Genomic DNA, 26,317 nt, shown 5'->3' with positions numbered 1-26,317 from the left:
ATATTCGATTTTTTAAAACTAATATATTTTTATTCATGTATTCCAACCACAGCCACTATCAAAGCTCGATAAGCAAGTTTATTTATCTACGGATTTGAGCGTTAAGAGTTGCGGGTATGGACACAGGAGCAGTTTCTTGTAAGTTGTCAAACGCTACAATCTATAAACGCTGCGTTTACATTCAATTTGCGATTAATTAGAGTACTAGATTCTTCTCCGCTGCACAGAAGAGAAGAAAATAAGAGCAACAAAGTTTGCAAACAATGTTTTTTGGCAGTCAAAAGGCATCGCCACATAACATAATAAACTCTGGTAATTTTCACGGGAATCACCAAACTTAAGCGACCATTTAGATTATAGTAATAAGCTTCGCTTCTGGCAATTACGCATATCTGCAAATAATCTCTGATCCAAGAAGTAGAATGCAATGCAAACTTACGACTCAGATTGTGGAACTGTGCTCAGTCTAAGACCATGGTGCGACCTGGAATTGCCCTCGGGTCAAGCTCCCAGTATCCTTCTTCACCTAGCCGTGTTCTTCTCTTCGTGTGTTTTTTAGCCGGAATCTGATGAGAAAACCGATTACTCATTTCCGCCTTCGGGATGTCTATAGAACCTGCATTGGACCCTTGGTTGCTCTGAATCATGTACGGTGAACTAGAGCCCTTAGCAGCCAGAGCCACCGCCTTTGCAATCTCCTTGCCATCACAGTAATCCCTCACCACTTCTACAATGTCATGTTCTTCTTTGGTGCTATCGCAGTTCTTATATAGAGCCCATATCTCACCTTTCCTTGGGAATACTTTGACTATGTTTTTCTTAGTGTCAACAGGATTGACCTGATGTGAGAAGCTGGTGCGAGGAATGATCTTGGCTTTTTTGGTTATCAACTTGAAATCCCCACAGGAAACAGGGCGAGTCAGGGTTTCTGCAGATGGCGGATAGAGTTCCATATGAGTTACGTATAACTTGAATACAGGCTTGGTGTTGATTTTCTTGATCTTCACATACTCTGTAGGCATTCCCTTGTCATTGCTATAAATAGCCCAAATCTGATGAACTCTAAATTTGTCTTCAGATCTCTGGTTCTCGAAGTCAAATGCATTTCTTCGCGGTGTTTTGCAACTTGATGACACAGGAGTTATCTCAGGGGAGTCATTCGTACAACCATCCAACTGAGTTGGCAAATCATTCTGCTTGGACAGAGACGGTAATTCGCAATTGCGACCTTGTTTCGTAGAGCTTTCTCCTTCCTGAATATCTGCTGGTTGGCGAATGCCATTGGGAGGTTTTCTGATTCCCAAAGAACCCTTATCAGTTTTCTTTGGAGTATTGCCTTGTTTAGCACTTTTCTTCTCATCTCTTTGTTGGCTTGGAACTGTCAGAAGACGAGGAGATTTTCGCAGTTTGAAAACATCTGCGGACTCACCATTCTTTCTGGACTCGTTTGGTGTCTTCTTTTCATCAACTTGACAAGAAGCAAAACCACGGCTTCTGCTGGTTCTGCCTTTGACTTCCCCAAGATTACTGCACCCACCATTATCATCATCATCATCATCATCAAATTTCCGACGTTTCCTTGGAGATGGAGCTGTCTCTGCAACAGTCTCAGGCTTCACTTCTACCTTGGGAGCTTCGGGATAAGGGCCACCAACTTTACCTTTCAAGGTCTCACTATCCATCCCCATATCAACTGCATCAACCTGAGATATATCTTTTGGTAATGCAGCAATGTCCAGTTCATACGAGACAGCTGGAACACATTCTTTCTCCTTTCCGGTCATTTTGACTGCTGGAACTCTGTGAGAAAAGCTAAGCATCTCGTTCGGAGCAAATTGGATCTGGCAAATTTCATCCTGCGGCTCCCAGTGAAATCGGGAAACAAATCCTTTAAGTTTTCCCAGATAAGCCACTCCGACCCCAACATCCTCTTTATAATCATTCACAATTTCCACAAAGTCATACTTATATGGTAATTCATGCTTTTCTGGACTAGAGTTCCATTCTTCATTCCAATCTCGGAAAACAGCCCAAATTTCTCCTTTCCTTGGATGTATGTTAACCATCCTGTTGCAAACCGAGTGAAACATCTGACCTGAAAAGATTGAGCGGTCCTCAACGTCTTCTGATTCCCCATTTTTGAACATTCCACAAGCAACTGGAATACTTTCATCATTCTTTTTCCGAACAGGCACAAGATAGGTAATCCGCAGCTTGAAGTCGGCATCCAGCACTTTCTTTACCCGAGCATATTTCCGGGGCATACCATCTCTAGGATCACAGATAGACCATACTTGATTGACAGCAAAGTTTTCAGTTTTCCGTTCAGCTTCAAACACATTGAACTCTGGAGCAGGTATATCCACGGTCTTAGGATTTTCGTTACTTTTGAATCCATTTTCAACTTTATCAATCTTGTTCGACAAAGCTTCATCGGCTCCAGTACCATCACAGCCTTCACTCTCTTTGTTTTTGGCTGACAACACGTCTTCATTTCCAGATTTCGCAATTTCCTTGGCTTTTCGTTTATAAGCATGCGAAGAAGCAGGAGAAACACCAGAATCAACAAGTTCAGGTGACTTATTAACCTCAGCCGTTTGCTTCGTATTAGAGCCAGACTCAAATTCACAACCTGGTTTTGTCTTTTTTGTTGGAGGGCTTACAAAATCACAACAGCTTTTCCCCTCTGCATAAGAAACCTGCGGCTTTTTCCTCGACGACTTCCTATTCGTGGCCCCAACAACATCAGAGTCATCAAACTCAAAACTCTTATAGGATTCCTCAACAGCTTTTCTCCTTTTTTTGGCTGCCTGATTCTTCTTTGAAGCTGATATATCAGGCATTGACTTTGCTGCACTAGTCTCTGCTTCGTCTACTTCAGGCTGCGGCTTCAGTACATCAGGTTTAGGTATTTCAGCAGAATTATTTGTAACTGCCTCACCTTTCTGGGGTTTTTCTCCTACAGCGTCATTCTTTGTACAGTCCTCATCTTTCTTGGGTTTCCTATCACCAGAACCTCTTTTCTGATTTGCTTGATTCTTCTTGTTGAGTTTCCCTCCGACAGTCTCATTTTTATCCATCTCAGCTGATGAACTTTCTGATTCTGCTCCTGTAGAAGCATTCTGCCGAGATGGCACCCCTCGATCTTGAAATTGTCTTACACCAGCGGCTGATCTACTAGGTGGCACCCCATCACACCCGATGTTGCAGGCGACGTAAGAGTTCTGGCAAGTGGAACAGTGCATAATTTTGTTCATGTGAAGTTTCAAGTGTTTATACCTCTGGCCACAGTTTCTGCAACACGTCCAGAACGTGTGTCCACTTGCAAAATTCTCTGCAGGATTGTTTGCAGCTGAACAGTGGCGACCAGAGTTTGCATTCGACTGCCTAGCAAGCAGTAAATGGGATCTGTATCTGATATCATACTGAGACCGTTTTATCTGGTCAGAAAGAATTCTGTTTGCTTCCCCAACCAACTTAAAAGCAGCCTCTGCACCAGCAAGCTTGTTCTTGTCTGGATGGAGAAGCAGCGCGAGCTTTCTGTATTGCTTTTTGATTGTGAGGGCATCAGCAGAAAACTGAACCTGAAGGATACCATACCAATTGTCAAGCCCTTTGATTTTCTTACTTGCAGAAGAGTGCACATCACATATGGCTGTCATCTTCAGTATGTTTTCGAGTTCGGGGAAGAGTATTTGAGCCTTCGTAACAAGTTTCTGGGCTCCAATAAAATCACCAGCACTCATCTTTTTTTCTGCTAGGTTTTTCGCCCTCGCAGCCTCTTCTTTGTTGCAATCCATTGCAGCGATAAACTTCTTCAGATCAAAACTCCCCAATCAGCAAAGGATAGCCAGGGAAACAATAAGTCACAGTCCCTGCAAACACAATATTCATTGCACTTACATCGTTGTAAACCTATCGGTCCCTAATCCAATACTCTAAAACTCAGTGTAAGAAAAACTATACTTAATGCTTACCATTTCGGTTTCAGAGACAAGAAATGTGAGATCTGTGAACAATGCAAGCATCCTTCATCACATAAAAGAATTTCAATAGGCTTGAAAATCTGGACAGGGAGGATATAAGCCTGCACACCCAAAAACAAGAAAGAACATAGATGAGATTCATAAACAAAGTGCCAGTTAAAAGCACTACAATCGGAATCAACCATAATACCGATGAGGAAATGCAATTAAGTAGGAGCTAAACACTAAGAGAAACGAAATCGTACGGGCATTATCGGAAACACAAAATCAATGGAGAAACGCAGGAAACCAGACTCTTATGGATCTAAAACAAGGCCAAATGTGAATGCATGTGTAAGTTCCGATCAAAACGAGGCAATCAACGAAAAGGAAAAAAAAAAGAAAGAAAAACTATGCGAAGAGGGAGAAGCTAAACCCTAGAAAAATGGGAAAACCCCCCAGAATCCGTAAACATACCCAGAAGCTCGAAGTGCGCGAGGAGAAGAAACGAAATTTAGTTCGAGGAACCACAAGAAGAGAAAATCAGAACCCTTAATTTGAATGGAGTCGGGGCAAAAGCGATGAACGGAGAGGGAAATGAAAAATTAAAAGGAGGGAAAATTATTTTATTTTTTTTCTTCTAATGTTTCCAAGGAATCCCTAGCTCGACCTTGGAAATTTGAAAAGCTTTTACTGCAAAAATGATAGAAATGAAATTATATTCTAAGAAAAATATTTTCTATTTTCACACATTTATGCGACTATTAACCAGCCACCCTAAAACCCTCTCTAAAGTGATTATATTTGTGTTAATTATTTTATACAATTTAATACGGTTATACAATTTTGTTTTTTATAGTTCTTATTTCCAAGCTGTAATTTACTATGAAGATAATAAACCTTAGCATGTTTTTTTTTACTATATAGATATTTTCCACGAAGTTTCGAACATTTAAAAAATAAATAAAAATTTGAATCACCCATTCTATCTATATACTAAGCTTCTTTGACAATGTGAGAATTTGCAGTCTTATCTGTGGGTTTAAGAAAATGGTTAGTCTTAAAGCTTAAGTTTATCAAACACAAGAATATGATATGATGATACGATTAGAGTGGCAAGCCCTATCACTTTTCCATCAAGCTTACCAATTACCATAGACATCGCAAACAGCAATTACGTAATTAGTCTTTACTTCAAAAAAGAAATGTTTTTGGTCCAGAAAACAAGCTTGAACAAGTCTCTACACAAAAGAGTTTTAAGCCTACCATAACCTAGGAGAAACCTAGACTAAGACCTACCATAACCATGAGCACGAGCTATATACGCGCCTACTTTGATTCCTACTAGCTAGCCTTAAGGCATGTAGAGCAACATTAGGATCTACTTCAAGTATGGTTTGACCTCAGGTTTAGGAACCCGAAGACTCGCACTTGAAAGTTGAGCAGAAGCCAGATTAGGAGAATTAGCTTGTTGATTTGATGCAGAGGTGTGATGCCTCGTATAGCAATGAACTAGAGGGGGGGGGGGTTGAGTTTTCTCTTTGAATTAGGAGCTTGGCGATGAGGTCCCCTGGGAGATTAATTTCGAGTTTATAATCTGCCACAAGTTCAAGTACAGCTCTCAATCTTCCAGCATCATTGTCTTTAGCCTAAAAGAAGAACCAAGAATAGATTAATTATCTCTGAATCAGCAACTAATAAAACATGATCAGGCTAGTGAACAAATGTGTTAAACCTGGGAGGAAGATTCAGCTGGTCTCCTTTCCAAAGCAGACCGTGTTAAATCCATGATCTCTTTCGTTAAGAGATGTGATGCTGGGAAGTCTTTATCAAGCTTAAAAGGACATATAAGCTGGACTGCGGGAATATACTGGCGTTTCGTGATGAGATATTCAACAATCGCTGCAAAAGATTAAAGAGTTAAACCCTTACAGTTCACAAGTCTTTTGTGTATGAAAATTTTTTTTTAGAAGAATGTGATGTTGTAGGTCTGATGGGGACAAAACTAACCTGTGATGTCAAACTTTAGAGAGTTAAAGAGTGTTGGAGCATGTTCGTATTGAGCAATGGACGAAGCAAGTAGAGCAGATTCTTCTTGATTGATCAATTTCTCTAATCCATATGCCACGATGAACAGAAGAAAGGCCAAGGCCTCGAGAGATGATTTTGGACCTTGGATCGTTATCTTCCTTTTCCAAAGAGTTGCCACTTGTGTGGCCTTGGTCTGCAGTTCAGGCTCGTCTTCTCTCTGAATTTTTGCGAGCTCCTCAAAAAGAAGTACCCAATTCTCCACCAATGAGTCAGGTAAGTCCACTTCTTCTCTAATTTCTCCCTGCACTAGTTCCAGAATAAATTCTGCTGGATTAAGTGAACCTGCAAGAACACTAGAGACTTCATGGCGCTCAAGAATAGTTGAGTTTCCATGATGCATGAGAGCATCTTCAGTAACCACTTCAGTTTCTGTTGCATTTTGTTGGCTGGTATCATTGATAGGCGCTGAAGCTGGTTGCGGCTCATGCTTAACAAACAAAGTGCTCATTTGTCTCAACTGTTTTTTTAACTCAAGTTCTCTTTGAATTTTCCTCATTGCCTCCACCTGACATCTTCTTGAACTCAGTTCCGTTGTACAATCTTGGATCGATTTCCTAAGCTGAACGAGTTTGCTTTCATAGGAATTGATCTGATTCTTAAGCTGATCTAGTTCCTTTTCTCTATCTTCAACCTCTCCCCTAAACCTTTGAGACTTTACATTCAAAACCCTTGTTTCAGTCTCTCCTGATTCCATTTCAGATGAACTTCTGCAATTAGCCTCCAAAATCTCCTTATGTCGCTTCTCTTCAGCATGAAGCTTTTCAGCAAGTTCCTGTATCAACAGAGTCAATGAATCACGTTGCTTATGCAGGACACCGAGTTCACTTGTTTGTTCCTCGATCAGTTTTTGAACTTCTCCCAACTCTTTTGATTTTAACTCAAGCTGTTCATCAGAGATGTTTATCAGTTTATTTAACGCTAGGATCCTATTTTCTTTACCCTCAAGGTCAAAATTGGAGCGCTTGCTTGATTCTATAACACATTCCAATTCCTTCTCTTTAGAAAGTAGCTCTCGTGACTTCATCTCGAGCTCTCTGTGCTGAGACTCTAGTTGCTTCTCCACCACCACCAGCTTATTTTTAGATTCTTCAGTCTTGTTAAGAATCAGTACCAAAGTTTGCTTCTTGCCATCTGTCTCCACTTTTATTTTTCTCTTTAGCTGAACGAGTTTCTTTTCCTCTGACTCTATCTGATTCTTAAGGAGATCTAGTTCCTTTTCTTTACCTTCAGTCTCCTGCCTAAGCCTGTCAGATCTTAGATTCAAATCACTTGCTTCAGTCTCTGCTGCTTTCACCTCTTTAGCCTTTTCTTCCATTTCAGAGGAGCTTCTGCTAATCGCCTCCAAAATCTCTTTATGTATCTTCTCTTTAGTGACAATCTCTTCAGAAAGTTCCTGGATAAACTGCTTGAAATGATCACGCTGATTATGCATGACAAGAAGCTCACTGGTTTGTTGCTCAATCAGCTTTTGGGTGTCCCCCAGTTCTTTGGATTTCGAGTCAATCTCTTGAACACAAAGTGTTATACAGTTGTTTAATGATTGTACCTTGTTTTCTTTCAGCTCAAGGTCAGAATTGGAAAGCTTGATTGATTCTCTCACAAGTTCCAACTCTCTCTCTTTAAATTCTAGCTCCGATGACTGAATCTCATGCAGTCTTCGTTGAGACTCTAGTTGCTCGTCGACCATCACAAGGTGCTTCCCAGCTTGTTTGATCTGGTCAAGAATGAGTGCCAAATCGGTTTTCTTTCTGTCTGTCTCCTCTTCCATTTCTTTCTTGCGAATTTGAACCTTACCAACCTCACTGCAAAGCTTCCGAACTTCAGCCAGATATTGTGCCAAGAGTTTTTTCTTAGAATCGATCTCTCTCTGAATCCTTGTTGATGTGTCCAGCATCGCCGTTAATTCATTTCTCTTTGCTCTCAGTTCTTCCGAGCATTCTTCCACCAATTTCTTTAAGTTACCAGCATCAGATTTTTCTTTCTCGAAATTTCTAACACTTTTATCAAGATCTGAGCTCAAACTTTGCAGCTCCTCCTCCTTTTGCCCTAGCTCCCTAGACCTCTTGTTAATATTGGCTTTAACCATCATATTACGTTTGTGTGCAACCTTCAACTGATGGGTGCAGTTTATTATATCAGACGCACCAGATTTAAATTTCTCCATAGATTTTCGAAGATTCTGTCTCTCCAACACAATGAGTTCTTCATAAGTAGTTTTCTCCATTGAAGTAAGAAATCTCACCAGTGAATAACCCACACACGTCTCGAAGAACAAGTCTATCTGAAATTTCAACTTTGAAAATATGCAAATCTGATTCAAAAGGAAAAAAAGAAGAGATTTTACAGCAGTAACACTAGAGTACTCAGGAAAACAAATCAAGGGTAATATTCAGGAAACGAAAACCTTAGATCTAAGCGATAGAAATCTCCAGATGTGCGCACATTGATACAAAATCGACCACAGAGATGAAATAAGAAAGCTTTTTTTTTAGTTCAGAGAGGGCGGACAGAGGAAAATCAAGGCAAATGTGAAAAAACCCTAGTTCTCTAAGTAATAACAATCATTTCATCTAACAAGATGAGCAGAAGCTCAAAACGAAGTAAGAATTAGAAACAGCTCACCAAAGAGACGATCAGAAGAACAATAAAAGAAGCCCTTTTTGCAGTTTTTCTTCTACGGGAGGAGGAAGAAGACGAAGATAAAATGGAGGGAGATTGACTACAGAAGAAAAAGAGAAAAAAAATAGTTTCTTTAATGACCGTCGGATTAAATGAAATAACAACCGTTGGATTTAAGCTGACGTTGGTTTCTCACTTTCTCTGACGGATCCTGCCTGATGTTGATCTTGTGGCCGTGCGATTGGAAAGTTTGGCTTCGTGGGCTAATTATCAAAATGAGATAAAGGCTTTATTGGGCTTTTTTCTGACCATTTTAACTTATTTTTAACTCATTTTTACTGTCAAACTGCAAACACTATAAATTATCTTACAAATGTATAAGAAGCATACAATATGTTCAATATTAAGAAACGAAACGAGAAAAAAAAATTAAATCAAATGTAGAACCAAAGAGAGCCAAAGATCTCATCAGCGAAACCCGAAGATCCATCCTATCAGCCAGATTAGAGGTTAGAGCCGGGACTGAATCTGAAGTTGAGGACTCGGGCTAATGCAGAATCAAGCCTTGACCCGAATCACGAAAGAGCCTGTGAGCACATAAGAAGAATAGTCACCGAACCGCAGCAACTTATAAGGACAGGTAATACAGCTTTTGAAGGATGTTCGGGGTGAGTTTTTTGGACCCACTTAACGTGACCAAACTCAAGTCATTCAACAAAGGCCAAAGTTAAGATATTTTGGGTACGAAACAAAGAATCAGTTTGCTTGCAACCAGTAAATGCCAAAACAAGAAGAATCAGTTTTCTTATTACCGAATGTAAGTGAAGGAATAAGATTTTTCGAAAAGGATAAAGGAAGGTATGAACTCACAAGTGGGAAGGCTCGATATGTCTGCAGAGACAGCACAAGGTATCCCCAAGTTGGAGAGGACACCTCTTATGATTCCACAAGGGAAATACAGGTACATGCTCACCGCTTGTGCTGCTTTGCTTTCCCCTGGAGTAGACGGATCTTCTGTTTCCTTCTCAGATGAAGGGTCAATTGAGACACGAGATAGCCATCGGAATTTGTTGTCTTGCAATACAAAAGTACCCTGGAGAAATATATTTGTGAGACCAGAAGAGTTTTCCCTTTTTGTCCAGGCAATTCCCGTTTTTTTGTTTGAAAGGAAATCTTACCCGGTGATTTGTCTTCAGATTATCTATCTGCTTCTTGAAGACCTCAGACCAGAAGTCTTTGCAGATAAACTTGATTGCCTCTAGATGGTCGCTGAACCTTGGTCTTTCCATAGTGTATCTAGTGTGACACAAAAAGGCCAGAGTTAGGCACTATCATTAAGTAGGATGCAGTATCTTAAGTAGGCAAAACACTTTCAAAAGCAAAATCCACTAAATACTTCTGCGACATATTTCTAACGTAAAACATTGCAAAAATAAAAGAAAAATTTAGCCACTAAAACAGTGAGAAGCTACTAGAAGTGAATCCACCGTCTCAGTTTCTTGGTCAGTAAATCCTAACATTTCTCAGAGGCCAGTCATTGATAAACGAAAACCGTAAAATCTGTGACACTTGAACAAGTTGAAGTTCCAAATTACTTGACTTTCGAAAATTCCAAGGTCACAGAACACCAGAAATCGCAAGATCTTCATTTCAGTACCAAATTGATATAAAATCCCTAAAGTCTTCCACAGTTCAACAATTCCAAACTACCGGTGAAATGAAAAACTCAAATCAGCGCGATTTATCTTCCTCTCTATCACCTTCTAGCACATTCTCGGCCAATTATAGACCAGAAACGATTAATCGATAGCTAGAGAATCAATTCTAACACTAAAATCTCGCCATCATCCTCAGATCTAAAAAACCAATACTAACATCCCAAATACCTACTCCAGGAAGACCAGCGTAAGAATCTTAGCAAAAGATGAATCGTACCGAGAGAAGACGATGATCAAGTAAACAGGAACAAACCTCTCGGAGAGCTGGTGGCCGACCTGATAACCAATGGCCTCGATCCTCCGAGCGGCGAGTTCCGGCTTGTTAGCGTAGAATCGGCCGCTGTACATCGCCACCATCTCCATCAACATAGTGTCTACACAGCTCTCCGCCACTTCTCTCACCATCCTCTTTCTTCGTCTCTCTCGACGACACACGACCGTTTGGCCTTGTGCACGATACTCTCCGATCTACTACTAACTTGTGAGAATATATCACATGTGCGTCCTTGATACTTTCTGTTATTTCCGATCTGTGATTCTAAGTTTCGAAAGAGTCGTAGATAACCTCAATCTCTCTAGCTTGACACATTAACCGGTTTTGGTTCACTTTTTCTTCTCATATATCCGATTTAAACTCTCTACCTTCCGGTTTCGATTTCGAGTGTATAAATTTCTAATTACATCTCTAAACTGACCAACATCGAACCAATTCAAAAGCTAATTGCTTCAGTTCTTCACCAAATCCAACAATTAATAAAAACAAATTGGTCTTCTCATTTGCACAATAACACATTAGTTAACTTTAGAGGATAACAAATTGAAACAGTGAAAAGAATGCAGTATGACAAATACACAATATAATATTTGTATATATAAAAATACTTGAAAAATCACAAGTCGAATCAGTTTAGGTGTGTTGTGTGTAAAGAGTGAAAAGTCTGAGAAAGAGAAGAGAGGCAAGAGTCAGAAGGAAAGTTCAAGATGAGAAGAAGGGTTGGAGTCATGGTCAAGCCCTTTTCTTGATTTTTGCCAAAGCTGTGACTCTATGTTCAGCTTCCTCAGCTCCAATAATCCTCTTTCAACTGCATTTTTCATATATATGCATGAGATTATTTTTCTTGCAATGATAGTGAGAGTGAGTAAGAAGAGAGTACCATCAACAGCGTCTTGTGAGGTGGCTGATCGAGTGGCTTGGTTTATCCAATACTGGAGACGCTCATCCGCGAGATCAGATTCGATGTCATGGTTCTTTGCTCTTCTCCAAAAGTATGAAAGCCATGCCTGTGTGTTTGTGTGCGCAAACTCACAATGAGATGCTCACATGACAACTCCACATAAAAAAAAAACATAGACAGAAAATTGATTTGTTTCTTCTTTTTTTACCTGTTTAAAACTTACATCTTCAACTTCCTCGTCGCTTAACTCTGCAAAGGGAAAACAGCAATTTCCTTAACTTAGTGAAAAACAGAAATGCAGAAAGAGCATGATTGAGAGCCAAATCTCAGGGTTTTAATCATATTATGATTAGGGTCTGATCACATCAGTGCTAAGCGTATAACTAATGATTTTCCTTTTGGAAATTACTGGCTTACCAAAGGCTTCAAATTGTCCATCCATTGGCAGTTTCACTTCGTCTATGAAGAATAGTTTGGAAAAGTAAATATGGATTAGTAAAATGTGAATAGTATTTGTTCACAAGGCAACATCAAATAGAGGCATATTCAAACTAAGCTTGGATCTTTGGTTACCACCTGAAACAAAAAATTTCGATGATGAGTTCCGTCTATTTTGAGCCATGACGTATGCAACTGCCTCCTGAACCTTTAGATAGAGCAAGAAAAGGAAGAGGAGAACTTAAATCTGCAACTTGAGACTTGAATAATGATCTAATAGCAAGCATTTGCTTCTAAGAAAAAGATAGTGTCGACAAGAAGAGTTGTTCTGTTTCACCTTTAGTGAAGCCAGTTCCCGCAAACCTTTCTCGACCCATATCATGCTTTCTACATTTCCTTCCCCAGAATTTTCTTGCATATTTTGCAATGATTTTTCTCTTTCATTAGTGTTGTTAGCTGCTTGGTGCAAAATACACAAGCGAGATCTTAATAATTTCCATAAGAATGTGGTTTAATCTATGCAGGATGAAGAAAAAATATTACATCGTGAAACCGCGTCCCTAGCTCTTTGGCCTGCAGACAGAACAATCTCTACAGGAAGAGGTGCAAATGATGACCAGTATTCGTACTTTGCTCCTGCAATCTCTGCTTGAATTCCTGCCATAACGTTGTTCTGTGTTCAGCTTCAACACTAGATCACAGGTAAGAATCTGTTTTGCGTAGTCAGATCTTATAAGTTAAAAATATTACGTGTAAGAGTAAGGTACTACCATATCTAACGCATAATCCCCAATAACGTGAAAGCCAGCACCTCTTCAAAACAACCTCTTCCTAAGATAAAAGTGCTTTACATGAGAAGATATCTTCTTAAGAAAAAACATGGATACGTTGAAGTATGAACCTTAAACAATAGCATACCATCTCCTCCTGAGTTAATATCAGTCTCTTGGTCATGGTCTTAAGAGAGCTAAGCTCTGATTCAACCTCATGAAGCTGCTCTAAACAAGATGCTGCTTCCTCTCTAGCAATCTAAATCCAATCCAAGATCTAAATCGTTGGTATCATTTCAGATAACAGTATGAGAAACAAAAGACCTAAACTTTGACTACCTCAGCTTCTGTATGAAGAGCTGAAACATCCTCCCTCCTTCCTCCATGATTTTGTGATGCGACTCTCAAAGCAGCCTAGAAAGAGATATTTTCAGACATAACGTGTGAGTCCATGTATGGAAGAAAATTCAATTAGCCAATAGCACACAAATTACAAATAGCACTGACCTCTCTCTGTTGCAGAGCCGCCTCTTTCCTGAAGCAAGAAACTAATTCACAGAATTAGAAATAATTTGTCATAGTGCAACCAAAAGCTTGAAAATAACTGAAGCTTGCCTGCTTAAAAGACGTGCGTCCATAGTAACACCTTCTCCAAGGATTTCAACCTAATAAAAAGCAGCTTTGAGTTTAGGGTGTGGTAAATCTCGAGGCAAAAACACAGAGCAATGAACCACCTGCTTACCTGTTTCTCAAGCTGCTTAGCTCTTGCATCTGCTTCTTCACACTTATCTTCTGCAAGTCGAAGCTGGGGATGCATAAATTAGGATGGGATGCAAATCATAATATTCCAATGGGAATCATAATATTATGCTATAATAAAACGTACTAGTAGTTATCTAACTTCACAGAGAATCTGCCATATTGATAGGCTCGTTCAAATAGAAGGGAGTTTCAAATTTGCCAGTGTAATTCATGCTTTCTTAATTGTATAACAAACCAAGAAAAAAAATTTATGCCATCGAATTCGAATGAAATCAAGTTTACTAATGCCTGCTAACACGAACTGTGAAAATTTACTGGCATCACCTTTTCTAGCAAGCTTTCATTTTCTTCTTGTAGCATATCAACCTGAAATGAAAACGAACAATCTTGAATAAAAATGTGTGAAAAGTTACAAAGAATTCGAAATAAAAAATTAGGCACGAGCTAGAGATGAATCATCAGAAACTCAGAAATAACTGGAGAAAAACGAGTTCCAAATTTGCAAATATTTGAGTGAATTAGTTCTGAAGAAGTCAAACCTCATCTTGCAGAGCTGAAGTAGAACGTTGACTGCCTAACTCTCTTAAGTTGCCCGAGCTTCCCATATCTAAGGAAAACCTGCTAATGGACAGAAAACCACTGAAACTCAGAGACCACACTGAAAAATAATGAACGAGTAGTTCTCTAAGATACACCAAAAGATAAAAAATTAGGATAAGCTTATATCCTTTTAGTTACCTTTTATCTTTTCGAAGATTGGTTGGCGTGTCGGATTGAAAAGCAGGAGTCACTGGTTTGAGAGATATAGGCACGGAAGATGGCATTAAAGGCACAGTTCTTATTGGACGACCACTGAAAGATGAACGTGCTGATGGAGGTTGATCCATAGCACTTAGAGACTGAGATGATTTGCTAAAACGAGCGGATGGAGATTGCTCCATCTGAGATTGCTGACCCGTCAATGTTGAAAGACCTGAAGATTCTGTGGAATCCTCACATAATGAGGACCTGCTACCTGAAGTTGCAATTCCGGTCTGAGGTTGTTCCTTAGTACGAATCGACTAGTACAGAATCAAACAAAGTCTCAGAAGACATAAAAGCAACAAAACATATGCTTTGATTCAAACACTTTGAGCCGTAAAACATTGCTTCAGTAATGCTGATTAAAACAAGAATGCTTCTAAGAAAAAAAAAAAAAGCAATGCTGACACTATTACAAACCCTAAAACACCAATTAACTATGTCACAGTGATATGATGTATTAAATTATCAAACTGGTTCTTGATTGACGAGTTTCCAAAAAGATCTAGCAAAATCTCATTTCAGTAATTAACTGGTTCATGACCTTTTTATAGAAGAACATTATCAAAACCAAGTTTAAATGAAACAAGTTCCATTGTGAGAGAGCAGGAAAACCAGAATAGCCATACTATTAATTTACCAAAGGAGTGCGAGGTCTCATTGACCGTCCACCTGCAAGTCCTATGCTCGGCATGCCACTCGTATACGACTCATCATAATCAGCATCACTGTCTCCATTGCCTGGTGGCTGAGCTATTGCCTGTGGATGCCTCAATGGAGGGTTTTTCTTCTGTAGATACACAGATAAATGAAGTTTAACGAGCAAAAAAACTAGAAAGAACACATTCCAAAACAAAGTATTTCAGAAATTTCACTGCTAGCAACATGACTCATTTGTGTATAATAAAGTAAATTACCAGGGGAGAACGTGACCGTGTAGACCTTCCACCAGCAAGTCCGACACTTGGAATGCCACTTGTATAAACATATGGAGTCTCATCATCTTCGTTTTCCTCATCAGCTTGCTGATTAATTGCCATCACCGGACGCCCTTGTGGTTGGCTTTTGGTCTGCGATTTCCAAACACTTTTATAATAAACATTAAGCTGCATGAAGTTGAGATTCTAAGTTTCAAGTTCGATACCATAGAAGACTGTGGCCGCATCCTCCCACTTCCAAGCCCAATACTTGGTCTGCCAATTATATAATCCACTGAAACAACATCATCATCATCATCATCCTCATTCTTATTTTCTTCATTAGCTGGCTGAGTACGTCTCGGAGGTGCTATTTTGGTCTGCAACAAAAAAAAGGTTAATTCATATGAGAGTTGAAGCCAAGACACATTTGAACTTGAAAAAGCTCACCATCACAGGAGACTGAGGTCTTATTGGTCTTCCACCAGGAAGTCCAATACTTGGTCTGCTGCTCGATATATCAACAGAAAAATCATCGTCTTCATTGTCCTCATCAGCTAACTGTGGAGTTGTCATCTGTGGACGCCTTACTATAGGGTTCTTAATCTGCCGTTCAAAAGCAAAATTAACCATCATTTATAGCCTTTGAGCAACAGGTGGAAAGTGAGTGTGTTTTGTTAGTTTTAGATTACCACTGGAGCTGGAGAGCGAGAAGGATGAGATCTTCCGGCAGCGAGACCAATGCTCCCAGTGCCTGAAGCGTTGTAGTCAAAGGAAAGGTCTTCGTCACTGTCTTCGTCGTCACCTGTTTGGTTTGACATGACAGCCGCAAGTCTCTGAGCGGCTGCTTTGGTCTGAGCTTTCTTGGCATTATTCGATGATGGCCCTGCGTTTGATCCTGACCGTGTATGCCGATGCATCAAAGGAGACGTCATCATCGGCGATGATGGTGCTCCTGGTTCCGTACTCTTGTTCCTCACGTGAACTGGCCTCGTGTTTCTCATCCTCAACTACTACACACACACAAAAAAAACAAGGACTGATAATCATATCAATGGCGGCTGACTGATACGATCGAAAAAAACTTACCAGTTAAATTTTTATCCTAAAATCCCATCTCGAAATCGGAAATCACAGCAAGTGATATCCAGAAAATCAAATTCAGGGCAGGACTCTTCAAGAGCAACCGATTCCGCGAAGAAAAAACAGCGCATACGCGTGAATCAAACAGAAACCTGCGAAATTAGATTCAACGGGAATTTCCAAGAAATTTTCAGTCGAGAAATTCGAAGAGAAAATTCGTCATTTATGGCAGCGAAAATTTCGCTCATAACGATCCGGTCGTTTAGCCAGAAATGGCGGGAGGATTCAACTGTCGGATTAGAGAAGCGTTTCTCTCATTATTCGCAAAAAGAAAAATTATTTATACTCTGCCCCCATTATTGTAGTATATTTATCGATAGTACCTTTCATTAATTGCATTGATACTTTCCTCCCCAATTGTATTATATTATCAATAGTACCCAGTAACTTTTGTATAATTATAAATGTTTACCTGTATGGATTTGGTCGTTAGAGAGAGATACGATCATACGTATCATCGGTATCACAAACCACCAACAAATCTCGAATCGAGGTCCTTTTCTGGAATAGAGCTCTATCTGCTTTTCTGATTCGTACAATTGAGGCAAATGCGAGTTCTCGGCGAGATCGCGGAGTCACCTTTCTTGATTTCCCGGCTAAGCCCTAATTCGACTGCCGCCGGATATGGAGGCGGCGCCGGAGGGTTTATCGGCGGATGGGTCGGGAAGTGCCATGGGTTTCTGCATAACTCGGTTCTGGTTTTAGCATCTATCCTATTCGTCGCTTACTTAGCGTACGAGGCGAAGAAGAGCTTGTCGAAGCTGTCGAACCGGAGATCTTACATTATGATCGCCTATTACGGTTTTCTTTGGCTTGTTAGCTTGCTCAATCTTGCTTGGTGTTGCCTTCAGGTTTGTTTGAATCTCTCGTTCTAACTTGGATTCATTTCTCACGTACACCAACATTCTAGCTATGTTGCGTATCCAATATCAGAACTTAGATTGAAGAAACAAATCTTTTTAGACTGTTTTTAGACTCAGTAAAAGGTATAAATTTTTCAATACTGTAACTTGGTTGTTCTTCTGCACTGATCACTAGAAAGGAAGCTTATGAATTTTGTGTTAGCTGTAATTGTTGATTTATTTGGTCATAGATGCTGCCTTAGAGGACATGTTTTACTTTTTTTCCTTTTTTTCTCAATTTAGGATCACTCTGTTTTCGAATTCCGTTTTAAGTTTACTTTTCCTGTGTTTAGGCATGGGAATGCACTCCTGGGAAAGAAGTAGTTTGGAATCTATTAACTTTGTTCACAACATCTGGAATGTTGTTTCTGGAAGTAAGCTTGGTGGCCTTTCTCTTCCAAGGAAACTATGCAAGCGGCGCTGAAGCATTAACACGAACTTTCCTCATCTCCGGGCTTGTTATTGGTCTTGATTTGCTTCTCAAGGTACCATCGTATTCATAAATTTTAGATTTTAATTACTCGTATACTGTCTGAAAAATAGATAGAAACAACTTCATTGAGATATATTGACGTTGATTAATGCGTGATCTTAGTTCTGAAAAACTTACAGAGCATGTCTCCACTACGATAAACATACGCAAACTTGTACTGTCAGGTTACTTTAATCCGTCAGGGATTTCGCTCTTCATTTCAGGCAATTTATCTCTTTGGATTTGGAGTACCATTGTTTATCGACAACAATGAACACATACAAAAGTTCAAATGGGGCTTATGGGTAATCCACAAGCTCTTGCTTGCAGGCATTTATGGGATGATATTCTTCATGTACAACTCTAAGTGGAGAGAAAGATTACCAGGTAAATACATCAACCATTCTCATCCATGGTTTCATTCCATAAGCCAATAGTTGTTCACTGGCTTCTATTACTCACCCCATTTTTACTTTTTTTTCATTCTTTATTTTCACAGCAAGACCTGCGTTCTACAAGTACATAACTGTCATGCTCGCCTTAAATGGGCTTTCCCTATTTGCATGTGCTCTTACGGCAAATGGCGCTCATTTTGGATTATGGTAAACCCTTATCATAAGTAAGGTCGTTTGGTCAGATTTCTCTTGTTGCTTAATGCTAGAAAATAACAAATGAAAATGCTTGTAGGTTATATGGGATCACGAGTGTTTGTTACCACGCCTTCTATCTCCCTCTTTTGTATGTTACTTTTCTTGCAGACTTTTTCCAGGTAAATCCCTCATCTCAACATCTCTCTCTCTCTCTCTCGCTATATATAACACACCAAAAACAACTATCATCCATCATTCATCACCATATATCACCATCACCTTCTTCATCCCTATAGCATCACTAAAACACCCCCTAGGCATGGTATAGTTGGATGATGATCGCTAAAATTCACTTGGGTTTGCTGCAGGAGGAAGATCTGAATTTGGAGAATGTCTACTATTCAGAGATGAAAGACGCTGGATTCTTCGACGCCGATTGGGAATAATAAGACGCCTGAATAGTCTTCTCAATTCTGTAGATACAAGGTGAATAGGATTGCTTATAAACCAAGTTATTGTTGTCACTTTCTTTTAGGGCCTACTCTTGACTTTTGTGTTAATACCAAAGACTCCCTGTACATTATGATGATATAACATACTTTTCTCTCTGTCTCGTATGCATTTGCCTGATTCCCATTCGGCATTTCGATCTAAGAAATAAAAAGAATAATCATTCATATGTAAATGGTATTCATTCCATTTTATTTTGAAGTTGGGGAACCAAAAGTTTCAAGTGACAAATAGAAATCCGTGAATACAGATACTACTAAACCAGACAGACTCGCTTGACACAATAAAGAAAATGCCAGAAATATGAAACACAACAAACTTAAAGCGCTGCTAATTTTTTTTTTTTAATACGAAATTACTTCTTCTCTTTCATGAGCTCTTCAATGAGTTCAGCAGCTTGCTCAACTGTTGCAATCTTCTGTGCTCTCTCTTCCGCCATCTGGATACCGAACTCTTCTTCTAAACCCATCACTATCTCAACCTGCAGACACTCAGATAAATCACTATCTAAACTCTAGAAATATCTTAATGGCATCTTAGTGTTAAAAATTATAGAAAAGGCGATTGATGAATACCGTGTCGAGAGAATCTGCTCCAAGATCGGTAAATTTGGTCTCTGCAACAACTTTCTGATCGTCTTTCAGAGATAGTTGCTTCTTTACTATCTCAGACACTTTCTTTACGGTCTCTTGCTTGGCCTGTAAACCAAATATAAAAACCAGTCTTGTATTTTAAAAACTTTGAAACACACAGTCAAAAAAGGCTCTTTGATTTAAGAGCAACATACCGCACAAGAAACTGAGAGACGAGTGGGGATTGAACGTCGCAGGTTGAAGGAAAGATTAGTCCTTCCATGGCTGGAAATCAAAGCAGGCTTTTGGAAACTAATACTCGTTCTTGCCTGTTGTGCAGCAATACAAACAAAAAAAAAATCATTGAAATCACCAGAGGATCTTATCCCAGACTTTGTTCTGTAATTTTCATAATTAAGCCAAAATGACAACCATAAAGATCATATTCATTCCAATAAACAATTTGCGATTCAAATGAGGACAGATCGAAAACTACAGCCTCGCATGACACAATTTTCTGAAATAAACAACAGATTATAAATCCAATTATAATATGATCACAGAAATCACGAAAATTCAAATTAAAGCTTGTCTCAGGAGAAAGGAGAAATAATCAGAAACAAAAAGAAAACTTGAGATTCGTAAATCCTGATTAGCCTATGTTCACCACATGATCATCATGCGTCAAGAGTTTTGCACGGTTACAAACAGCAAATGTCAGAATCGGAGACAAAATGATCTAAAATCGGACGATCAAAGCGATCTTGTGTAAAGAGGAGAATACGATGTGAATACCAGAGAAGTAGCTTGCATGGAGACCGAAGCGCTGAAAGTGGTCGCCATTGTCGCTATTCACGAGAGATCTGCTCGAGAGAGATGGAGAGAGAGATGGCGGAGTGTACAAAGAGCGTGATGTCCCGAGGTAGCTCGTTGCATTTATAAGCTTGGTTGCACTCTAAAAACGACGTCGTCATTGTAATTACATGGGCGGGCCTCCTTCTCAGGATCAAAAATATTGAGCCCATCGATATTCACGCACGTGCGACTCTATTAGTGGATCAAAGTGTACCATGACAAACCGGTCTTAACCATAGCAGACCAGTGTAATTCAATAGTCAAAACTAGTTTCCGCCACAACTACCCAAAATTTATTAGAAAGGTATTCTAGTCTATTGGCTGAAATTGAACCAAACAGTAACCATAACTTACCAATCAGATCTTAATAGAAAGAGACAAGTCCAGATTCTAACCAACAGGCAACAACAATAACAAACTTATGAGCCAGAGAAGAAAGCATACACAAAAATTGTAGTTTCGTTACAACTAATCAAAGACTTATATACGTAAAATCCCACACGTCTCTCAAATTGTAAGAAGCTTCTTCTTTTATCCACGAATTTAAATTATACTAGTAATACAAATTTATAAATTTACACAAAAGTTATAAATTTGAACCACCAAATATACCTTTACATAACCAGTAAAGAGGGAAGAAGAAGAAGAAGAAGTTTATTGGTTTTCGGAGAAGTTTCTATAAGCTTTCTCGCAAGGTTTTACTGAGATCAGGGGAGCTTCTCTCGGTGGGAGAACCAGGGACAAAGGGAACGAAACCGCGACCACCAAACACAGGACGCATGAAGGCATCATCAAACTGTCTCCAGTAGTGGTGGACAGTGCGTGTGGGTCGCAAGAGGAAACCGCGAAGGCTATCTGGTCGTGGCACGTCCTGGTGAGTTCCAGAGAACTCGACGAATGAATCATCATGCTGTTCACCATCGAGGAGCGGAATGTGGATTGATTTCGGAGTGTTATCGTCGGATAACATACTGGTGGTCGCTTTTTGATGTGGCAGTAGGTATCTAATGAGCGGTTTGGTCAGCATACCGAACACCTGAAACCCCCAGAAACAAAAAGCTTATTGTCAAATACTCCATCTGTTTCATAATAAGTGTCATTCTAACACATTTCACACAGATTAAGAAATTAATAAAATATACAAATATACCCTAATTAATATTTTTTTATAACATTTAATTACAAAGACTATTATCTTGTAAACCTTATTATCTGGATAAAACAGGAAATAAGAGTAAAAAGTTACATTGAAAATGCAGAAATACACTCTTTTTGAAACAAAAAATGAAATCTAAAACGACACTTATTATGAAACGGAGGGAGTATTCGTTTTTAGAGTTTGTTTTTGTTTTCTGGATATTAGGATTTGGCTCAGTTTATCTGGATGAAACTCCAATAAGGGAAAATGCATATAGTATTCCAAATTTGACAAGGAAATATATCTTACCACGGTGCTAAAAAGACAAACGGTTATAGTACTGGTAATCATGATTGCATTCCCGCGCAATTCAGTGTGCCCTGATCTTGTAAACTGCATTAGAGAAGACAGAGAGAACTTAATAAGTTAAGAGATCTGTCAGATATTCACCAATCACCATGTGGCTGTGTGCTATTCATTAAGCTATCAATTTACCTGATTGTAGGCAAGAGCCATAGATACAGCACCCCTCATTAGACCAGCCCACCAAATCACAACCTATAGACCAAGGCAAAGAATATAGATAAATAAGCAGAAATATTAAATCCAATTGACAAAAAGTAGTTCGTTAGTACTTGCTGCTTGATATCGATTTTCTCGCTCTGGTTTTTCTTGGATAAGTTTGATAAGAAGGATAGAGGAAACACAAAAGCTGCTCTTCCAAGCATAACTAGACCCATCAGAATTGAGCTTACTGCAACCGATGTCCCCGGGCTGATCAAAACCAAAGACATGGTAACATTCAGAGAACAAATGTATAGCCAGGGAACAAGGAAAGATGAAAAGAGATAAGAAGAGAGCTCTGTTTTACTGAGTAACCGTACCTGTCACTAACGAATCTCCACTTCTCGATGTCCAATGCATCCATTCCGACGTAAAGGAAAATGAAAGTCTCGGCTAGAAACGACAAAGTTGCAAAGGCATGCCTGTATTATCGTAAATGCATAGAGAGTAAGTATTGGGGATGGAAAACGTTTGACATCAAGTTTGTCTTGAATCAAAAGATGGAGAAACTGGAGGTTGTATTACTTAGTAGTTATTCTTGAGCTCTCGGTTACGTTATGCCAGGTGTAATGGGACATCACAATCCCACAGAAAAATACAGTGAGAATACCACTCAAGGCGAATAGCTGCCACCCAAACAAAATAACATCAATAAACGGATTCTTCAGATGAAACTGAATAAACGGATTCTTCAGATGAGACTGAATGTTTCCATGCCTAAATACTAACCTCAGCAAGCATGTATGAAAGATATGCCATAAGCATCATGAGGGCAACCTCTCGATCGGTCGAGTGCCTGAGACATCCAGTTTAGATCACATCACATATACAGGCTTATAGAAAGTCACATATGAAGCCAAAGTCAATTACATACCTTCCAAAATAAAGCTTCTTGATGACATAAGCACTTATCAGACCAGTCTGCAAGATGAATAACAGAAACAAAAAAAAAATATTATGTCAATGGTGTTAACAGAAGAGCCTGTAAGTAGTGGCCAAAAAAAAAGAGCGATAGAGAAATTAAACTGGACTTACTGCTACACCGAGCAAGGTGCTCAAGAAAAACAGATACAAAAAGTTTCCAAGAAAAAGAAAAGCTGCTTCATGGTTAAGGTGGGTGAGGTCAAAGCTCTGAATCGCATTGAAGAGCACAACTGATGTGGCATCATTCACAACGCCCTCTCCAAATACAAGACTGTAAAGCAAAGGTGTCTCATCTTGATTGAGAACCTGTATCACCAGAGGAACAAGACTTTATATTTATTATAGTTAGATTCTGGGCCTGTTGGTACTTCGGCTGCTTAGAGAAACACATTACCTGCAGTGTGCAAACAGAGTCGGTTGCAGCAAATATGGCGCCGATTGCTGAGAAACAAACACAAAATAAATTCTTGTAGAACAAAAATATATAAAGCAAAGCAACAGGAAACAAAGGAAAAATAGTTGATGCTTTACCAAGAAAATCGCCCAAGTCAAAGGTCCCAATGTCCAATTTCTTAACGAACTGAATTACACCTGTTACAAACACCACACGCATATCAATATTTCAACGTTACTAATCCGAAATTAGCTTTCAACAGATTCAATTAAAAGGAGTGAGAAGTAAGGTACCTAGAGATATTATAGTGCAAGAAATTAGAGTCCCAATGGCGCCAAAAAGCATAATAGTCACAAAATTGCGGAAAAATTGCTTCTTTTTAACTTGAAACCTAAAGACAACGACAGTAAAAATTACGAGTCAGAGAAAGATCTGGAAAACAGTATCAACAAAAAAGAAGCTGAACCTTATCTGCATTTACGACAAAGACTTAGCAGGACCACCTATATTTACAGGTAGATAAATCAAACTAAAATTGACCCAGAAACATTATACACTCGTCCTATCCTGCAGTCACAATCACAAGTACTTCCAAAGCTGATATATGAAAGCTTATTAATAGAATCAGCAATAATGCATATCATTTAACTAATTTAATGTAACATATTATAAAATTAATGTAACGTTTTTCAGTAAGATCTCTGATAATAAACAGATAATTTTTCACTCTATTGTGCATTTTCACTTTACCACCCACCCAAACCCATTACTACAGCAAAAGATCTATCAAATGGAGAACTCAGACAAAAATATGCAACTTCTCAAATTTGCTATCTTCATAAACAGGAAGCAAAATGATGAGACTGTATATAGAAACTTACCCTGCATTGAATATTATGGGTGGCAAAAGATATATAAAGAAAAGATCTTCACTGAAGACTAGGAGATGTGAGTTCTTCCCTCTAGTAATTAACAAAATGACCACACCAGTGCAAAGCCCCTGCAACCAAATTGCTAAAATGTCAAAAAAGATGAAACATTGATATGACTAAATCCAGAATGTAAAAGCTTATCCGTGAGCCCCCGTGCGGTAACATCTTTAGCTATCATTTTACCCCACAAAGAGGACGGCTTGAAGTGAACTTACAATCAATAAAGCTGTGATGGATTCGTTCATCCATCGATTCTCCTCCAAAAGATGCCCAATCACAATACAAGCACAGAGAAGGGCAACGAAGAGATTCAACGAAACAACAGAGGCGTGATCAGAGGTGGACACCGACAACATTTTAGAAGTTAAAGAGCTGAAATGAGAAGCCAGCATTGTCATCTTCTTGAACCACTTTTTTTCCCTTTTTCGATTAAGTTTTGTAAGACAGCAATGATCTAAAACTGCGAATTAAAGATCTCTCATCTCTCCGGACCCTCCATTCCAACAGGTCCTGTATCACACCAAACAAAATCTCAGAATCAAAAAAGGAAACAAATATATTTCCTTAAATAAATGCTTTATTAGAAACCGTATAAGGATCTACAAGTGAAACCAAATCTGAAACTGTGAATGATTATATCATACACCCAATTCTCTAGACTTCACGTTTCTTTTGCTAATCAAGTTAGTTCGAACTTAATCACCACTAATGTTTTTCCTCCCGTTACCTAGCAACCAACCACAACCTGAACCAAAAAAAACTAAGAACAAAAAATATACAAAAAAAAAAGAGAGTGAATCTCCGAATTGCTAACCTGAAGCTCTTATGGGTGATCGTATAGCTCTATGAAACAAATCCGCTAAAAGGATTACACAGACGAAGATTAAATTCAGAAGCTCCGAAGCTAAACCCGCTTTTGGGAACGAGACGAATTCTATTACCCGAAGAGAAAGCGAAAGGATTCGATTCTCCCGGCAAACAAATTTCACGGCGGACTGAGAAATTAAACGGGAATGGAGAGAGACACGTGTACGGTCAAATGCGTGGGAGAGTCTAAGAGGATTCGTAACGTAACGTAACGCAAAGTAATTTCTTTGTTTTAAGGGAAGAAAGAAGGTAAATCGATTTGGCGGCTTTATAGTCGTTATTTAGATCACTCTAGATGTTGTTTTAGTTACTGTGGACCTCGTCGTAGACAAATAATCACCTGACAAAATACAATTGACAATTTATTTATTTATTAAGCTCCAGATTCAGCACTTGGCAGACAGGTTGATAAGTGATAACGATTATCTTATTTGGTGCCAAAAATGTTGTTGTTTTTTATTTTTCTTTTTGCGATTGCTCTTATAGTTCAAACATATACTATTTTTCATCTTCTCTGTATCTACTTTTTTTTGTTTTAGAAAAATTCTTCTTTATATCTACTTCTAATCGCTCTTTTTACTTTTTTTTTTAGTAGAAAATTAAATTTTATATCATTTTCGATTTTTTACAGAATACAAAGATACAACAAAGAAAGAGGAACAATCAAAACTACAAAAAATAACGAAAACGACAAGATTAAACAGAAACGCAAAAAAGAATGGATCCGGTTACTGAACATGAAAGTTAAATATCAAGCAAATCAAGAGGAGAAAACACCAATCACGCTAAGAAAAGCAAATCTTTTTACCTTCTGTTGAGTCTATACAAATATTTATCTACGATATCTGTTTATCACCAAAATTATTTACAAACGTTTCAGTTTTCTTTGTTTTATGACATCCATATGTGTTCGTTTTTATTTGTCGCCTATTGGCTATTAGCCTATCACAGAAAATATCTGTAAGACTCATATAAGACCGAAAGGCTCTCCACGTTACAGAAAATATCTGTAGAAAGCTGACAAAATGTTACTAAAAGTAATCCGATTTTTTAATCTGAGTCAATAGAAGAATACAATCTATAATCTATACAATCTATAACCCATGACATATACATACATACATATGATTATGAATAGTTAATCATAATCATATAAGAAGAAAAAGAAAAATCGTTAGAATAGTAGATTTAAATCTGA

General features: G+C 38.8%; 7 protein-coding genes across 7 annotated transcripts; 1 reads left to right on the top strand and 6 right to left on the bottom strand.

The window, feature by feature from the left end:
- Nucleotides 1-161: 161 nt before the first annotated feature.
- On the bottom strand, nucleotides 162-4,546 carry LOC18024482. The gene is made up of 3 exons (XM_006408063.2): nucleotides 4,443-4,546; nucleotides 3,978-4,087; nucleotides 162-3,875 (listed from the first exon to the last, which is right to left on the bottom strand). Exon 3 carries the CDS (start codon nucleotides 3,798-3,800, stop codon nucleotides 462-464), a length of 3,339 nt encoding a protein of 1,112 aa, XP_006408126.1. The 5' UTR covers nucleotides 3,801-3,875; nucleotides 3,978-4,087; nucleotides 4,443-4,546; the 3' UTR covers nucleotides 162-461.
- Nucleotides 4,547-5,139: 593 nt separating this feature from the next.
- Nucleotides 5,140-8,721, bottom strand: LOC18024481 (golgin subfamily A member 4). Its single transcript, XM_006408062.2, has 4 exons — nucleotides 8,679-8,721; nucleotides 5,976-8,367; nucleotides 5,701-5,867; nucleotides 5,140-5,614 (listed from the first exon to the last, which is right to left on the bottom strand). The coding sequence occupies exons 2-4, from the start codon at nucleotides 8,278-8,280 to the stop codon at nucleotides 5,429-5,431; spliced, it is 2,658 nt and encodes an 885-aa protein (XP_006408125.2). The 5' UTR covers nucleotides 8,281-8,367; nucleotides 8,679-8,721; the 3' UTR covers nucleotides 5,140-5,428.
- Nucleotides 8,722-8,993: 272 nt separating this feature from the next.
- Nucleotides 8,994-10,927, bottom strand: LOC18024431 (trafficking protein particle complex subunit 6B). The gene is made up of 4 exons (XM_006408060.2): nucleotides 10,647-10,927; nucleotides 9,854-9,971; nucleotides 9,546-9,768; nucleotides 8,994-9,262 (listed from the first exon to the last, which is right to left on the bottom strand). The coding sequence occupies exons 1-4, from the start codon at nucleotides 10,796-10,798 to the stop codon at nucleotides 9,234-9,236; spliced, it is 522 nt and encodes a 173-aa protein (XP_006408123.1). The 5' UTR covers nucleotides 10,799-10,927; the 3' UTR covers nucleotides 8,994-9,233.
- A 429-nt stretch (nucleotides 10,928-11,356) lies between these two features.
- Nucleotides 11,357-16,422, bottom strand: LOC18024430 (coiled-coil domain-containing protein SCD2). The gene is made up of 22 exons (XM_024159685.1): nucleotides 16,346-16,422; nucleotides 15,949-16,269; nucleotides 15,707-15,862; nucleotides 15,484-15,636; nucleotides 15,257-15,409; nucleotides 14,980-15,129; nucleotides 14,277-14,599; nucleotides 14,078-14,156; nucleotides 13,863-13,904; nucleotides 13,519-13,581; nucleotides 13,392-13,441; nucleotides 13,284-13,311; nucleotides 13,116-13,190; nucleotides 12,925-13,035; nucleotides 12,777-12,837; nucleotides 12,550-12,663; nucleotides 12,344-12,462; nucleotides 12,145-12,214; nucleotides 11,986-12,027; nucleotides 11,777-11,817; nucleotides 11,548-11,674; nucleotides 11,357-11,475 (listed from the first exon to the last, which is right to left on the bottom strand). Exons 2-22 carry the CDS (start codon nucleotides 16,258-16,260, stop codon nucleotides 11,357-11,359), a joined length of 2,388 nt encoding a protein of 795 aa, XP_024015453.1. The 5' UTR covers nucleotides 16,261-16,269; nucleotides 16,346-16,422.
- A 401-nt stretch (nucleotides 16,423-16,823) lies between these two features.
- LOC18024429 (transmembrane protein adipocyte-associated 1) lies at nucleotides 16,824-18,971 on the top strand. The gene is made up of 6 exons (XM_006408057.2): nucleotides 16,824-17,250; nucleotides 17,595-17,786; nucleotides 17,998-18,160; nucleotides 18,273-18,375; nucleotides 18,461-18,542; nucleotides 18,732-18,971. The coding sequence occupies exons 1-6, from the start codon at nucleotides 16,948-16,950 to the stop codon at nucleotides 18,807-18,809; spliced, it is 921 nt and encodes a 306-aa protein (XP_006408120.1). The 5' UTR covers nucleotides 16,824-16,947; the 3' UTR covers nucleotides 18,810-18,971.
- A 68-nt stretch (nucleotides 18,972-19,039) lies between these two features.
- LOC18024428 (acyl carrier protein, chloroplastic) lies at nucleotides 19,040-20,390 on the bottom strand. Its single transcript, XM_006408056.2, has 4 exons — nucleotides 20,241-20,390; nucleotides 19,661-19,774; nucleotides 19,449-19,571; nucleotides 19,040-19,354 (listed from the first exon to the last, which is right to left on the bottom strand). Exons 1-4 carry the CDS (start codon nucleotides 20,286-20,288, stop codon nucleotides 19,229-19,231), a joined length of 411 nt encoding a protein of 136 aa, XP_006408119.1. The 5' UTR covers nucleotides 20,289-20,390; the 3' UTR covers nucleotides 19,040-19,228.
- A 422-nt stretch (nucleotides 20,391-20,812) lies between these two features.
- LOC18024427 (sodium/hydrogen exchanger 2) lies at nucleotides 20,813-25,361 on the bottom strand. Its single transcript, XM_006408055.2, has 15 exons — nucleotides 25,067-25,361; nucleotides 24,468-24,762; nucleotides 24,202-24,320; nucleotides 23,614-23,711; nucleotides 23,458-23,517; nucleotides 23,321-23,367; nucleotides 23,038-23,232; nucleotides 22,877-22,923; nucleotides 22,732-22,798; nucleotides 22,528-22,628; nucleotides 22,323-22,424; nucleotides 22,074-22,212; nucleotides 21,934-21,996; nucleotides 21,748-21,831; nucleotides 20,813-21,336 (listed from the first exon to the last, which is right to left on the bottom strand). The coding sequence occupies exons 2-15, from the start codon at nucleotides 24,648-24,650 to the stop codon at nucleotides 20,977-20,979; spliced, it is 1,665 nt and encodes a 554-aa protein (XP_006408118.1). The 5' UTR covers nucleotides 24,651-24,762; nucleotides 25,067-25,361; the 3' UTR covers nucleotides 20,813-20,976.
- Nucleotides 25,362-26,317: the final 956 nt, after the last annotated feature.

The sequence above is a fragment of the Eutrema salsugineum genome, unplaced genomic scaffold, assembly GCF_000478725.1.
Source record: "Eutrema salsugineum unplaced genomic scaffold, Eutsalg1_0 scaffold_13, whole genome shotgun sequence".
NCBI lineage: Eukaryota > Viridiplantae > Streptophyta > Magnoliopsida > Brassicales > Brassicaceae > Eutrema > Eutrema salsugineum.
Note: the sequence above shows the minus strand (reverse complement) of the source record. Positions and strands in the feature narration are given on the sequence as shown.

Bases quoted from the DNA above. Each gene is read 5' to 3' on its own strand.
- LOC18024481 (XM_006408062.2), bottom strand. From the start codon at position 8,280: ATGGAGAAAACTACTTATGAAGAACTCATTGTGTTGGAGAGACAGAAT. The intron at 5,868-5,975 runs GTTAGTTTTGTC...AATCTTTTGCAG, and splicing joins TCTAAAGTTTGACATCACAG to CGATTGTTGAATATCTCATC. The intron at 5,615-5,700 runs GTTTAACACATT...TTCTTCTTTTAG, and splicing joins CAGCTGAATCTTCCTCCCAG to GCTAAAGACAATGATGCTGG.
- LOC18024428 (XM_006408056.2), bottom strand. From the start codon at position 20,288: ATGGCGACCACTTTCAGCGCTTCGGTCTCCATGCAAGCTACTTCTCTG. The intron at 19,572-19,660 runs GTATGTTGCTCT...TTTGGTTTACAG, and splicing joins GTCTCTCAGTTTCTTGTGCG to GCCAAGCAAGAGACCGTAAA. The intron at 19,355-19,448 runs GTATTCATCAAT...GAGTGTCTGCAG, and splicing joins GAGCAGATTCTCTCGACACG to GTTGAGATAGTGATGGGTTT.
- LOC18024430 (XM_024159685.1), bottom strand. From the start codon at position 16,260: ATGAGAAACACGAGGCCAGTTCACGTGAGGAACAAGAGTACGGAACCA. The intron at 15,637-15,706 runs GTGAGCTTTTTC...TTTTTGTTGCAG, and splicing joins GACCTCAGTCTCCTGTGATG to ACCAAAATAGCACCTCCGAG. The intron at 13,036-13,115 runs GTAGTCAAAGTT...GATTGGATTTAG, and splicing joins CTCTTCATACAGAAGCTGAG to ATTGCTAGAGAGGAAGCAGC.
- LOC18024427 (XM_006408055.2), bottom strand. From the start codon at position 24,650: ATGACAATGCTGGCTTCTCATTTCAGCTCTTTAACTTCTAAAATGTTG. The intron at 23,233-23,320 runs GTAATGTGTTTC...CTGGTGATACAG, and splicing joins ACTCTGTTTGCACACTGCAG to GTTCTCAATCAAGATGAGAC. The intron at 22,213-22,322 runs GTACGGTTACTC...GGTTTTGATCAG, and splicing joins TGGAGATTCGTTAGTGACAG to CCCGGGGACATCGGTTGCAG.
- LOC18024431 (XM_006408060.2), bottom strand. From the start codon at position 10,798: ATGGTGAGAGAAGTGGCGGAGAGCTGTGTAGACACTATGTTGATGGAG. The intron at 9,972-10,646 runs GTTTGTTCCTGT...GTGTCACACTAG, and splicing joins GGCCACCAGCTCTCCGAGAG to ATACACTATGGAAAGACCAA. The intron at 9,769-9,853 runs GTAAGATTTCCT...ATATTTCTCCAG, and splicing joins ATCTGAAGACAAATCACCGG to GGTACTTTTGTATTGCAAGA.
- LOC18024482 (XM_006408063.2), bottom strand. From the start codon at position 3,800: ATGGATTGCAACAAAGAAGAGGCTGCGAGGGCGAAAAACCTAGCAGAA.
- LOC18024429 (XM_006408057.2), top strand. From the start codon at position 16,948: ATGCGAGTTCTCGGCGAGATCGCGGAGTCACCTTTCTTGATTTCCCGG. The intron at 18,161-18,272 runs GTAAATACATCA...TTATTTTCACAG, and splicing joins GTGGAGAGAAAGATTACCAG to CAAGACCTGCGTTCTACAAG. The intron at 18,376-18,460 runs GTAAACCCTTAT...AAATGCTTGTAG, and splicing joins GGCGCTCATTTTGGATTATG to GTTATATGGGATCACGAGTG.